We start from the raw sequence: 12,296 nt of genomic DNA on the forward strand, positions 1-12,296 counted from the left end.
AGCAATCCCACTTCTGGATGTATATCTAAAGGAATTGAAATCAGGATCTCAAAGAAATATACACACATTTCTATACCCTTTTCAGCATTATTCACAATAGCCAAGGCATGAAGGCAACCTACATGTCCATTGTTAAGTGCTTAAGAGTAAGCACTTAATAAATGGCAGATGTTATTCATTATTATTCATTCCTCCCACATCTTCCAGACAAATTTGCTACTCTTTACTCTTAGCTTCCCCAACCCACTGCACATCATCTATATCACTTTACACATTATAGCAGAATTATGTGTTTGTATATTTGTTTCCTTCACCCGACGATGAGCTCTTCTGAGGGAGGAACTGCGACGCACTGGTGGCCCCCAAATCGAAGCCCTCAGGATAGTGTCACATACACTGGAGCTGTTTGCTTAAGTGTTAACTGAAAAAATAAATGAATCAATCAGTCAATCTAGTTATGGTGAGGCAGGTAATAAAATATCCTATCTCAGCCAATAATTATAAGTTAATTATTAAGACTTTTCCAAGATTGTTGTCTAAAATGTAAATAACCCTGAGAAGAAGTAAATTGTTATGAGTTACTCTTATCTTAGGGAGGCAAGAAAAAAATAAGAAATCTGAAGCAAATGCAAAGGATACGCCATTCCTCTGATACGTTTGATCTTTCCTGGATCTGTGAGCTGAATGGGCTTCAGGACCTTCCTTACAGGACATGAGAAAAACACTTCGCCTCCTCCTCCAGGGAGCATTCCCCGTCGCACAATCTGCACCAAGTGAGAAAGAAGAGGTGAGGGTTCAGTAGAGTGGATGACACCCAACCTGGCTGGTTTACACCAAGAATGAAAACCACCATTAGAAAGCAGCAAGCTCTTTCATACACAACTTGTCAATCCCTTCAAGATGAATAGCACCTGATGTTAGCTCCATGGGGGCATGTGCTAAGCAAGGACACCGTGTGGTATGTCGGAAAGAGCAGTGGACACAGAGCCTGCATGGCCCAGTCAAAGCCAGACAGGTCACTTCACCACCAGAACCTGTTTGTTCAACCTTAAAATGAGGGACTGGCCTAGTTCATCAGCTTATCCCACTTCTTAACCATCAGGAACCCTTTTCTCCTTCTCTGGAATTAACTGATCTATCAAAACTCTACATTATTAAATAAAAATGAAGTCATTTTCCTTGTTTAAAAACATCATTTTAAAAAATAGAGATGCTAAACAGCTTAAGATATCCAGTGTTATCACATTGGATTGATGTAATTCCCTTAAATAGCAAACAAACAGATGCTTAAATTACTTCGACTAAGTTTTGAAAGTAACGTACTAAAAATTCTCAGGGACATTCACGTTGGGAGGCTCCGGACACAAATTAAGATAAATAATCTAGATCAGAGAGGCAGCATGGTCAGAATCCTGGCTCTACTACTTATTAGCTGAGTTGTTATGAGCCAAGGAGTTAATACATGTAGAATGTTTACAACATCGCCTACCACGAAGTAAGTGCAGTATAACTGCTGGCTACTCCTGTCATTACTAAAGGGTCCCTTTCAGCTCAAAGTCTGCAATGTTTGGTTCACGAATCCTGTGGGACTTCTAATAAATGGCGACTGCAAATGTGCCACACACACGTGAGGCATATAGCTCTTCCAATGAGTTGGTAAGAAAATCTTTCACATTGATATATACCACTGACAATTGTACATTCTTACCTTTAACTCAAACGATTCACCATCAATCCCAAACTGTTTCAATAGAGGGAGCGCTGTTGCCTTAAGAACATCAACCTGTAGAATTATTTCAGAAAAAAAAAAAGCTTAGTTAAACCTTGAGAGATGGAAAGAAGAAAGAGCCCGCGAAGCAGGGGAAGGCTTAGCCTCCAGGTAGATGAAGCAGTCTAGTAAAGAGAAAAGAGGCTGGCTTACAACTGAGGGTGTGGGCCGGCTATGCTCCTGAGTATAGACTGTGAATTTATGAGCCACTGGCTCCTGTGGGCCCCTTTTCCACATTTACAATATCATACACCTACCTTATGAGTCATCATGAGCATCACGTGCATCAGGCAAAAAGCACCAAGAAACTGCTGGGCTCATACAGAAAACAGAGACCTGTGCTCAGTCTTAATAGGTATAAACACTATGCAAGAAAATCACCTGTTTTAGTATTCTTTTTCCAACATGACTGTTTAATGTTTAGAGCTGGTGGCACTCGAGACTAAAGCAAATCAAATGAACTATTCAACCTAAGAGTCCGACCTAAGAATCCTGCTGACACCCACCACAAAGGCATTTAAAGGTGGTGATTCTACAAGGCAGTGAGGGCCTCAGGGGAAGGACAGCCTCAAACTGCAAGAAGCAACACAAACCCCAAAGTGCAATGACAGCATCCACAGCTGATGACAAGACAGTGCCAAGTGTAACTGTTATCTCCTCCTCAATCAAAACCCCTTCTTGTTCATTTGTGGATTGCTCATAGAGGAGAAGGTGACGTTCAAATCAATGGCAACTTGCGAAAGAACAGCAATCCCTTGCTTGTTCCCAATGGAACAAGAGATGTTTCTCGGCCCTGCGGGGGCTGACTCTATAGCAGGAGGCGCTGAGGGCACAAGCGGCCCAAGCAGAGGCTGAAGGGAAAAGCCCTGATCCTGGCCCAGGCTCTGTCTCCAGTTAGCTGCGTGGCCTCAAACAAGAAAATCTCAACTGTCTAAATGTCCTTGTCTCTAAGGTAAGGAGCTCAGCCTGCTTGTCTCCGAGTTGCTACCAACTCTAACATGCTAAGGGTCAATAGAACGATACTCCAGCAAGGCTTTACAGCAGAGAATGCGCCCCAGCTAAATATTCTCATATCAGAAAATTAACCAGAGGTAGCAATGACCTATGAAGCCTAGGAACATGTTCAGCATGGATGAGGTGGGGCAGAAGCAGTTACTGGGAAAATTCATTAAAGATGAGCTGAGCTCATTTCAATTAAATATTAAAGCTACACACACCCACAAACTTAAAATATGCATTTGGGATTGCCAGAACCAAGATGAATCAGTCTAGGCTAGTGTTAAGGGCAGCTGGGGAGAAGGCCAAGCCAGATTCTGGAAAACGTGAGGGCTGCAAGAATGCAGGGCACTCTTGCCCACATGACTCCTGGAACTAGGCAGCCTCCAGCTCTCTTGGGGAAGAGAAGCGCAAGAGGACAGAATATCCCTTCAGGTCATCCTACTTACACCTGGAGCCATAAAGGATGAGGTCAAATTGACTCTGAGGGTCAGCCAGGAGCCCAAGTGTAACTCCAGATGTGGTCCTGTCTCCTAAGTCACTCTCCATCTGACGTGGAAGGCAGGCAACTCGGTTCAGTGTGACAATGGCTGGAAAAGCAGTTGTGGGCTGAAGCCCCACTCTGCCTCTTACCAGCTCTGAGACCTGGACATTACCTCCCCAAGGCCTTGGCTTCCTGCTGTATAAAGAGGGGCTGGACTGGACAAGTTCCACAGCCTCCCCTGGCTCCACACACTGGTTCTAGCAGGGCGAGGGTGGTCTGTAGGTTTTGCTTAACGGAAACTGGGCTGTGCTCAGAGAGGAAAGGCAGAAGTCTGACCCAAGTAGAAGCTCAGGGCAAAGATGTCACCCTTACAGTCCAGTCAGTCAATCAACAGGTAGAAATATGATCAGGCCGCACCAAATAGAAAAAGGGAAGCAACTTGCTCTTCAGTTCCCTGTCTGAAACAGTGATAAGAACACCCACCTCCCCTCACAAATCAAATAAATATGGATACAGACGTAAGTACACCTAGAACAGTGCCCAGCACACAGTAGACTTCTTGACCCTTTCAGGACAGTACTAAAAAAGAATGGACTCTTCACACACCAATTGGCCAGCTGTTGGCACCAGTAAATATCTACTGAGGGCTCTAATATCAAATCACTGAGATTCAAAGGAGACCTCCTAGAAGTTTTCTTCTCAAAATTTCTCCCCATTTCCTATCTTTTTGCCTCCAAGGAAAAATGTCCCTACCCCTTTATACGGCACATCCCATCGCTGCCGCTTTCAACTCTCATCCTTGTTGGATGTCTGCAGAGCTACCCTTATTAAATCCCCCTACCCTTTTTTTTTTTTTTTTTTGCGGTACGCGGGCCTCTCACTGTTGTGGCCTCTCCCGTTGCGGAGCACAGGCTCCGGATGCGCAGGCTCAGCGGCCATGGCTCACGGGCCCAGCCGCTCCGCGGCACGTGGGATCTTCCCAGACCGGGGCACGAACCCGTGTCCCCTGCATCGGCAGGCGGACTCTCAACCACTGCGCCACCAGGGAAGCCCCCCCTACCCTTTTTATTTCAACTCTTTCCTTCTCCATTACACCTTCGCCTCAGCCTACAAACAAGTTCAAGTTTTGTTCGTTTAAAAATTCCCAACCTCAGCTCTTAAGGAATCATCCTATCTAACTTCTGGAAGAATCTCCTAACCTTCCATGGTTCTATTTCCTACTCATTCTGAACCTGTGCCTGCCCTTGCATTCCAATGGCACTGCTCTCTCAAAGGTCAATAAAACTTCTCACTGCTGAATCTCCCTGCCCAATTCCAACTCAAATCCTGCAAAGATTGACTCTTGGATCATCCCTGGCTTCTCAGAATTCAACTCCTGCTTGGCTTCTCCAAATACTTCTATCTCCACAGTCACTGTCTGCAGCTCCTCTTCCCCCAACTGACACCTTACACACTCATTCATCTTCTTTATTATTCTCAGTCCCTGGAACCATGGGGCCAAAATTCTACTGCCCACAGAGGCCAAAAAGGGAAGTTAAATGAATGATGAGGTCAGCTAAGACCTGTATCCAGCTGAAGATCTCATGCCTCATCCAAAGAGGGCAGGTGCTCCTCAGCTCCAACAGATGGCTGTCGTGGAGAAATAGCCATCCAGCGCTGCCACATCAACCTACTACCATGTAAACTCTGGGGTTTCAAACATAAACAACCAATTCAGATACACACACCACCACCACTACCAGCACACTGTACAGCACACTGTACAGGCCAAAGGAAAAACACCTGTCAGATTAACTGAGCCGAAAAGCCGCCAGTGTTCAGCCTCGGCACTGGTCAATCTCGGTCTCCTAGGGAGTGAAATGTCAGGAGGTAAGATTCTGATGACCTATCTCTGAGGCTCCAGACAATAATTTCCAACTTTCAACTGGACATCCCCTACGGATGTCCCACCAATATCTCAGGAAACAGGACTAAAATCAAACACATCATCCATCACCCCACCACAATTTTCCTCTTTCTTATCACTATCCTTCAAGTCAACCAGGACAGAAATCATGGAGTTATTTATGATCCCTTCCTCCTATCCCATCTCCAATTAGTTATATAGTTATGAAGTCCCTCCCTCCACACTGCCCTTCATATCTGTCCCTACCCTTCCACTTTCTTCTGCATAATGTTCAAATTAGTTGACACCTCTGCAATTCATCCTTCTCTCAACCTCCATAGTTATCTTCCTAAAACCATGACTGACTCTGGGGCTTCCCTTCCTCCAGAAAGCCCTCCCTAGCCCTCAGCACTTTGCTTGTGCTTCTACCAGAGCCCAGAGGTATTCAGCCTTGTAGCCTCCCTAGCTGTGTTCACAGCTGTCCACCCCATGAGACCACGTTCCCTACGGGCAGAACTCATCATATTCATACTTGTGTGCAGACAGTAGATGTGGACATAAACTGATGGGGGAACCACACATTAAAGAGAAAGTTCAAAATGAAGAAGCCACAGGTTGAAGAAGTTACTCTTTATCCCGGGATTAGATGTATTTATTTTATCCTGGGCTGGAGCCAGGTACTAACCAAGGTCATTTTAGTCATGCAGCTAGCAAAAGCAGAAAGTCCTGTGGCATGTGAAAACAAACAAACAAAAAAACATTTTTAATACTCTGCAAAAAAAAAGAATTAAGTACCCTTTCTAGGGAATTCATCAATTAATCTTTGTCACTGTTAATATGTAAATTTTAATACTGCCAGTGATAAAAGCTTTTAAGATCACTGGCAATTACAGAAAGAGAACAAAACTGGGACACACAGTGCCAGCGTCTCCTGTCTGCTTCAGGGCCTTTTCCCAACATTCAAGGCACCTTCCCCTTCCCATCCCAATTGGAAATGGTAGAGATCTCCTCTCATACTTTTAACTGAAGGACCCATTTCCTAGAATCTTCTGGAAAAAAGCAATCATTTGAAATTACTTTAAAATTCTAAACAGTTTATGCAACATTGCTATACAGCTAAGAATTTCAGATCTTGCACTGTACTCAGGATCCTGAGAAGAGTTTATGCACCTGAATTCAAGAATTGGGGAATAATTCTCTTAATGCCTAAGAACATATTAACTGTGTTTATACCCTAGTTAGTGCCCTGGTAAATACCAGCAGTCCCCACTTTGGGGCTAACTGCACCACCTAATTGGACTTCCCTGGTTAGGGAAGCCACACACTTTACATTCTGCCTCAGAAGCCACCCCTTCAGTGGTTTTGGTCCAATGTCTGCAGAGGTGAAGATAAGCATCCTCAGTGGGAACTTCACATCACGGCCCTCAGCTTGAAGACACCTTCTCTGAACAGCAGAGCAGCCGAAGGGAGGGATCGTTGCCCCACTACGAGAGGCCTAAGGCAGGCCTGCTCTAATCAGTCAATCTCCCTCACCTTCTGCTTCACCCTCCCACACACATACAAAACAAACCCATCCCAGACTGGCATTAAGACAGCTGTGGTAGCCACAATGACTACTCTATCTGTATATTAAGCTATCCTCCCTACACAGGCAGGAAAATTAGCACGCTTAATAAGAAGTGTGCTGGTGCCCCAAAACTAGCAACGCTCATATATACCTTCCCTGCCCTCGTGCCCTTTTTCTACACCTGCGGACTCTTCTCAGGAGAAGGAAGTCCTAAAGTGTATGGCTGAAGCCTGAGTCCAGATCATGCTGCAGCAATGCCAAGGAGATGTTATTCTCGGCCTAAAATGTTGGTCTGCTGCCTTCCAACCTCAACCATCATACGACCTTTTGAAAATTCCACTCATGCACTTCAGCCAACAGAGTCATATTTCATGTCAACCACGATGAGACGGCAAGCATCTGTTCTGAAGGTTCTTAGACGTGACAACGAAAGGCACCTTGACGAACATTAACCATCGTGACTGAATGTGGTGATTATGAGTCTGGGCTCATCTCCCTCCTGGAGTGATCAACCTCTAAATTTCTAGGTAAATAACAAAACAAACACTCTCTACAATACGCCTGTGTGTTATCAGGAACTGGTTTCTCAAATGTTGGGTTGTGACAAGAGACAAATAAAACTCACATCTTGGTATGGCCTCATTACTCACCGAAGGGTCCACCTGGTCATTGGTCACTCCTCGCAGAACTATTCTCAGCGGGTGCTTCATAAATGGAGCCAGGCAGAGAAGACTTTCCAGATAATACCCAATGCTGCGAAGGATGCTGCAGTCATGTTCCACAGACCCACCATACAAGAGGCCAGGCTGATAATATAAGGTGGTTCCTTACACCGGAGAAAAGAAAGTCAGCAGGAAAAAAAAACTTAGTGTCACAAAGGCAACGAAGGCAGTAAGTCCCAAGGGGAAAGTCTGGCAAGGGCATCCAAGAGAGTTCAAAATGCCATTCCTAAGAGTCCACATACTTCACTCCAAAAGCTGACTCATTACTGTCAAGCCCCTGTAACAATAATAAACTGTGAGTGTAATTTAATAAACAGTAATAAATTAAACCCCTCCCTGAGCCATCTGAACTGCCAAAGCTGTGGCAGGGCACAGAGGAGATATCCTAACAGGCACCCTAGTCTCCCAACAGCACACTCTCAGACTGTGCTGATGTGGGGTTTACACGTGATGTTCTGAAATCATCATGCCGGCAATCAGCTGCTTCTAGGCCCGGGAAATGAAATTCCCCATATACCACACTCACCAAACAAGGTACCTAGAGAAGGCAAGTACTTTATGGCACTTACTTCCATTAATAGTAGCTATTTTAATTTAATAGTAACAAATGGAAATGGCTAAAATTATTGAACAGCTTTAGTGGAAACTCTTTGTTATCTTTATTTATTCTTTCAAATATTCACATCATCTAAAAAGTTTCTTACTAGGTTTACATATTAGAGGAAGAACCAAATAAAATAGATGATTCAGGGAGTATGAATAAGTGAACACAGTATTTTTGATGCTAATAATCTTTGGCCAATGTCTTCTGGCACAATTTACCAATAAAGAAATTTAACATTAGAGGAAGAACTATGTTTAGTCACCAAAAGAAAAGCAGCTCTGGGCTTCCCTGGTGGCGCAGTGGTTAAGAATCTGCCTACCAATGCAGGGGACACGGGTTCAAGCCCTGGTCCTGGTCCTGGTCCCACATGCCGCGAAGCAACTAAGCCCGTGTGCCACATCTACTGAGCCTGCACTCTAGAGCCCACGAGCCACAACTACTGAGCCCGTGTGCCACAACTACTGAAGCCCGTGCATCTAGAGCCCATGCTCCGCAGCAAGAGAAGCCGCTGCAATGAGAAGCCCACACACCACAACGAAGAGCAGCCCCTGCTCACTGCAACTAGAGAAAGCCCACGTGCAGCAGCAAAGACTCAACACAGTCAAAAATAAATAAAATAAATAAATTAAAAATAAATAAAAAGAACTAAAAACACATTTAAAAAAATCCCTACATTCTTTAAAAAAAAAGAAAAGAAAAGCAGCTCTTAGGAGTTTCATAAAATAAATATAGGTTTTACTATATTAAAAACCAAAATCCCAACCATCACGATCAGAATCATATTCTGATCAAAGTGGGAAAAACTCTACATCGGTTATTCTAAATACTATTAAAGTCACAAAACAATCTTTCTTTTAGGTCAAAAATCTCTCCTCCCTCCCCCCAGAAAAGACTCTATAACCACTGAACTCTGCAAATCTGTTACGCCTGCAAATTAACCAAATGATAAACTGACCAGATCATCAGAATGAAGGCTTCCCGGGGTGGGGGGAGCGGGGACTGACACATGAGGTGGAAAGAAGCAGGATCATGTAAATGTCTTACTTCTCAACCTAAGTTGCAGAAATGACCAGAAAAGAATAGAACTACCTTCTCTCTGAATCACCAATAAAAATAGCTGAAAAAAATCCCCAGCAGTTTCAAAGTAAACAAGCCAAGGAAGACTAAGGGAATCATAGCTTGCAAAGGGCATCTGATGTTTTATGCCTGAAACCTGCTACAGATCAACAAGTCCCATGGCCACTTATGAAGCCAAGCTTGTCTTCTTTCTTAAGAGAGCCAACACACAGAAAAGTTCAGTTTCCTTTGTTGAATATATGAGCAAAGGCACATAGTAAATGGAGCCAAAGGATGCTTGCCATGATCGTCTAACAATGTAGATAAAAGAGTTTCTAGGGGGCTTCCCTGGTGGCGCAGTGGTTAAGAATCCGCCTGCCAATGCAGGGGACACGGGATTGAACCCTGGTCCAGGAAGATCCCACACGCTGTGGAACAACTAAGCCCATGAGCCACAACTACTGAGTCCGTGTGCCACAACTACTGAAGCCCACGCACCTAGAGCCCCTACTCCCCAACAAGAGAAGCCACCACAATGAGAAGCCCGCACACCACAACGAAGAGTAGCCCCTGCTCGCCACAACTAAGGAAAGCCCACGTGCAGCAACGAAGACCCAATGCAGCCATAAATTAATTAATTAATTAATTAATTTTATTTTTTAAAAAAAGAGTTTCCAACAGCACAAAAACAAACAAACAAAAAAACCACTCAGACAAAAAACTAGAAACAACCTAAATGTTTATCAGTAGGGAATAGTTAAATAAGTTATCATGCTTCCATACAGTAGAATACAATATAAGGCCCACTGAAATACTGAGATGGACCTGCATGTGCCTGGCAAGAAAATTCCCTGAGACACCTGTGCTAATGAAAAAAACTGGCTGCAGAACAACATGAAGAGCATGACCCTGTTGATGGGTTTGACATACAAAAGTGCCCACGTAAGCAAATGCACATAAAGGAGACCAGGACACAGTCCCCACACTGTGACCACCGCTGCCCCTGGGAGAGAGAATGGAAGAGGAAACAGGGTGAAGGGATTTTTCACATTTTTTGCATATACTTGTATAAACTTGCTTTAAAAGACAAAATAAAATAAAAAAAATTCAGCACATACAACTACCTCAGACAGTTTGTTAGAAGATTTTATTGTGACAACATAAGTTAAATGGACATTGAAAAGTTGTATATAAATGTTAGGTATAAAGTGTTTTTATTGTTTAAAAAGAAGAGGTGCTCGTCTGTTGATCTGAAATTTTCACTCTTCTAACTTACTTAAATCAAGTGTATTCTCCTTAAATTGGCAGATTTCACATACCATCTCCAGACAATTGTATCACAGATAGGAAACTGGGTCTTTCCATCCAAATACAATATTTATACCATCAAAAAGAGTGAAAAACAGAGGAATATTTAAGTATTACATGTAGGTGCTTTCAGGAATGGGAAGAAAAGGAGCTTACCTGTTTGGTTTATTTCAATTCGAGAACCATTAGTTATTTTGTCCAACAGCCTTATGAAGCTGGCTTCAAAATCTGTGGGGAGAAAAGAAAACAGATTGGCCTCATGCTAGGTCACCATTTCCAGAGCACATCCCATTCAAGTACTGCAGTGCAGGGTAGGTTACTTCCTGCATCATACCTGGGTTCTTCTCAGGACCTGGGTGGCTCACTGGCTAAGGAATCTGAAGCAGTTGAAAAGCACTGACTAGCATATATATGTTTAGTAGAACTATTAGAAACAACTCAGTTTTCGTATTTCACCAAAAAATAGCAATTCTACCAGCAATCTAATGGGATATTAATTTTAGCAGAATAACACCCACCTGTCCTCCTGACCTCAGGAGTGTGTGCCAAATAAGGGAGAAAGAACAGAAAGTAGGAAAGAGTTTTAAACTCAAATTCTTACTTGCTGCAGAACACCTGACAAGGAAAATTAAATCGAGGACCACCCTTCAGTCTCAGAGGCAGTAAGAGGTTACCGTCTCTCCCATTCAACAAAGCATCCCTGGCTCCTTTCCTCTATCGTTTACTGATCTAGAAGCTATCTAATCAGTTCAGTTTTTAATTTTATTACAAAGGTGCCTGAATATACAGTATTACTGCCACCTTTTTTTAATGCATGAAAAAAGACTGGAAGAAAAAATACAAAGTGTTAGTTTCTCTTCATAGTAGGATTTTATAAGAATTTAGTCTTATTATTTAAATTTTAATGTGTAAATTTGCTTCAATTACTTTTATGAATAAATTGTTATCTAGAATATAAAAGCTGGTTATTCTTTACAAGGTGGGGGAGGGTAGATTTTAAATGTGAAATATGGGAAGAGGTAGAGTGAAGACTCAGGATTAAACATCCTCTGTCCTCCTCGGTAGATTTTACACACACACACACACACACACACACACACACACACACACACACACACACACACACGCACACACACACACGGGCTTTAGCTTCAACCTCCCTCCCATGAACGGGGACAAGGAAGACCAAGTCTTCTGCACTGAAGGCATGGTGACTGCCTGACGCTTTCAGGCAGTTCCTAGTCCTACAATAGACTAGTAGAGTTTGAGAGCACAGACCTTAGAAGTCACCTAAACTGATCCCAAAGGGTGAAGCAGATCGACTAAGCAATTCCCATCTACCTGCTCTGTTACTTAACACTGTCCCATAACTCCTGTCATAGCAGATTCTGCAATCTGTACAAAGAGCACTGGGCCAGAAGTCAGAGAAACTCCCTTAAGTCCTGAAACAAGGCATAATGGCTAATAACAGCAGCTGTGTATTAATGCTTACCTATGTAATCCTTATAACCAGTAAGCAGGAACTGTTTCCCATTTTACAGAAGGCTGAGGCCCAAGAATGCCCTCTAGCTTGCCCTGGTTAAACAACTGGCAAGTGGCAGAGCCAGGATTTGAACCCAAGCCTGCCCTTCTCCAAAGTCCATGCTCTGAACCACACCATAACTCAGTTTAATCCCTCAGAGTCAACCTCTTCCTCTAGAAAATTATGGTACCTTTCAACTGTAGGCAATGATTTAACTGAAGGACCCTGCAGATGATTTAATAAGTTCCCAGTCTACATTTATTTTTAATGAAATTAGAACAGAATAAACAATATCAGAGTTACATAGTAAGGGTGCTGTTTATGAAATTTTAGTCTCAGTTTTACATATACTTGTATGTGTATTAGGTTGTGGTATAGGTAGCA

At 43.2% G+C, this 12,296-nt stretch overlaps 1 protein-coding gene across 6 annotated transcripts in view; it reads right to left on the reverse strand.

Moving 5' to 3' along the window:
• The window catches only part of LOC101334791 (tyrosine-protein kinase JAK2), a 376,440-nt gene that overhangs the window by 322,388 nt on the left and 41,756 nt on the right, over window positions 1-12,296 (reverse strand). For all 6 annotated transcript variants that reach the window (XR_012332509.1, XM_073806150.1, XM_073806147.1 and 3 more), the window contains 4 exons: window positions 10,547-10,618; window positions 7,351-7,526; window positions 1,709-1,783; window positions 640-764 (listed from right to left, as the gene is read on the reverse strand). Coding sequence is in view for 5 of the 6 variants with exons in the window: in XM_073806151.1 (XP_073662252.1) it covers window positions 640-764; window positions 1,709-1,783; window positions 7,351-7,526; window positions 10,547-10,618 (448 nt within the window). In the remaining variant the exon portion in view is untranslated. The remainder of the gene's footprint in view (window positions 1-639; window positions 765-1,708; window positions 1,784-7,350; window positions 7,527-10,546; window positions 10,619-12,296) is intronic.

The sequence above is a fragment of the Tursiops truncatus genome, chromosome 6, assembly GCF_011762595.2.
Source record: "Tursiops truncatus isolate mTurTru1 chromosome 6, mTurTru1.mat.Y, whole genome shotgun sequence".
Lineage (NCBI taxonomy): Eukaryota > Metazoa > Chordata > Mammalia > Artiodactyla > Delphinidae > Tursiops > Tursiops truncatus.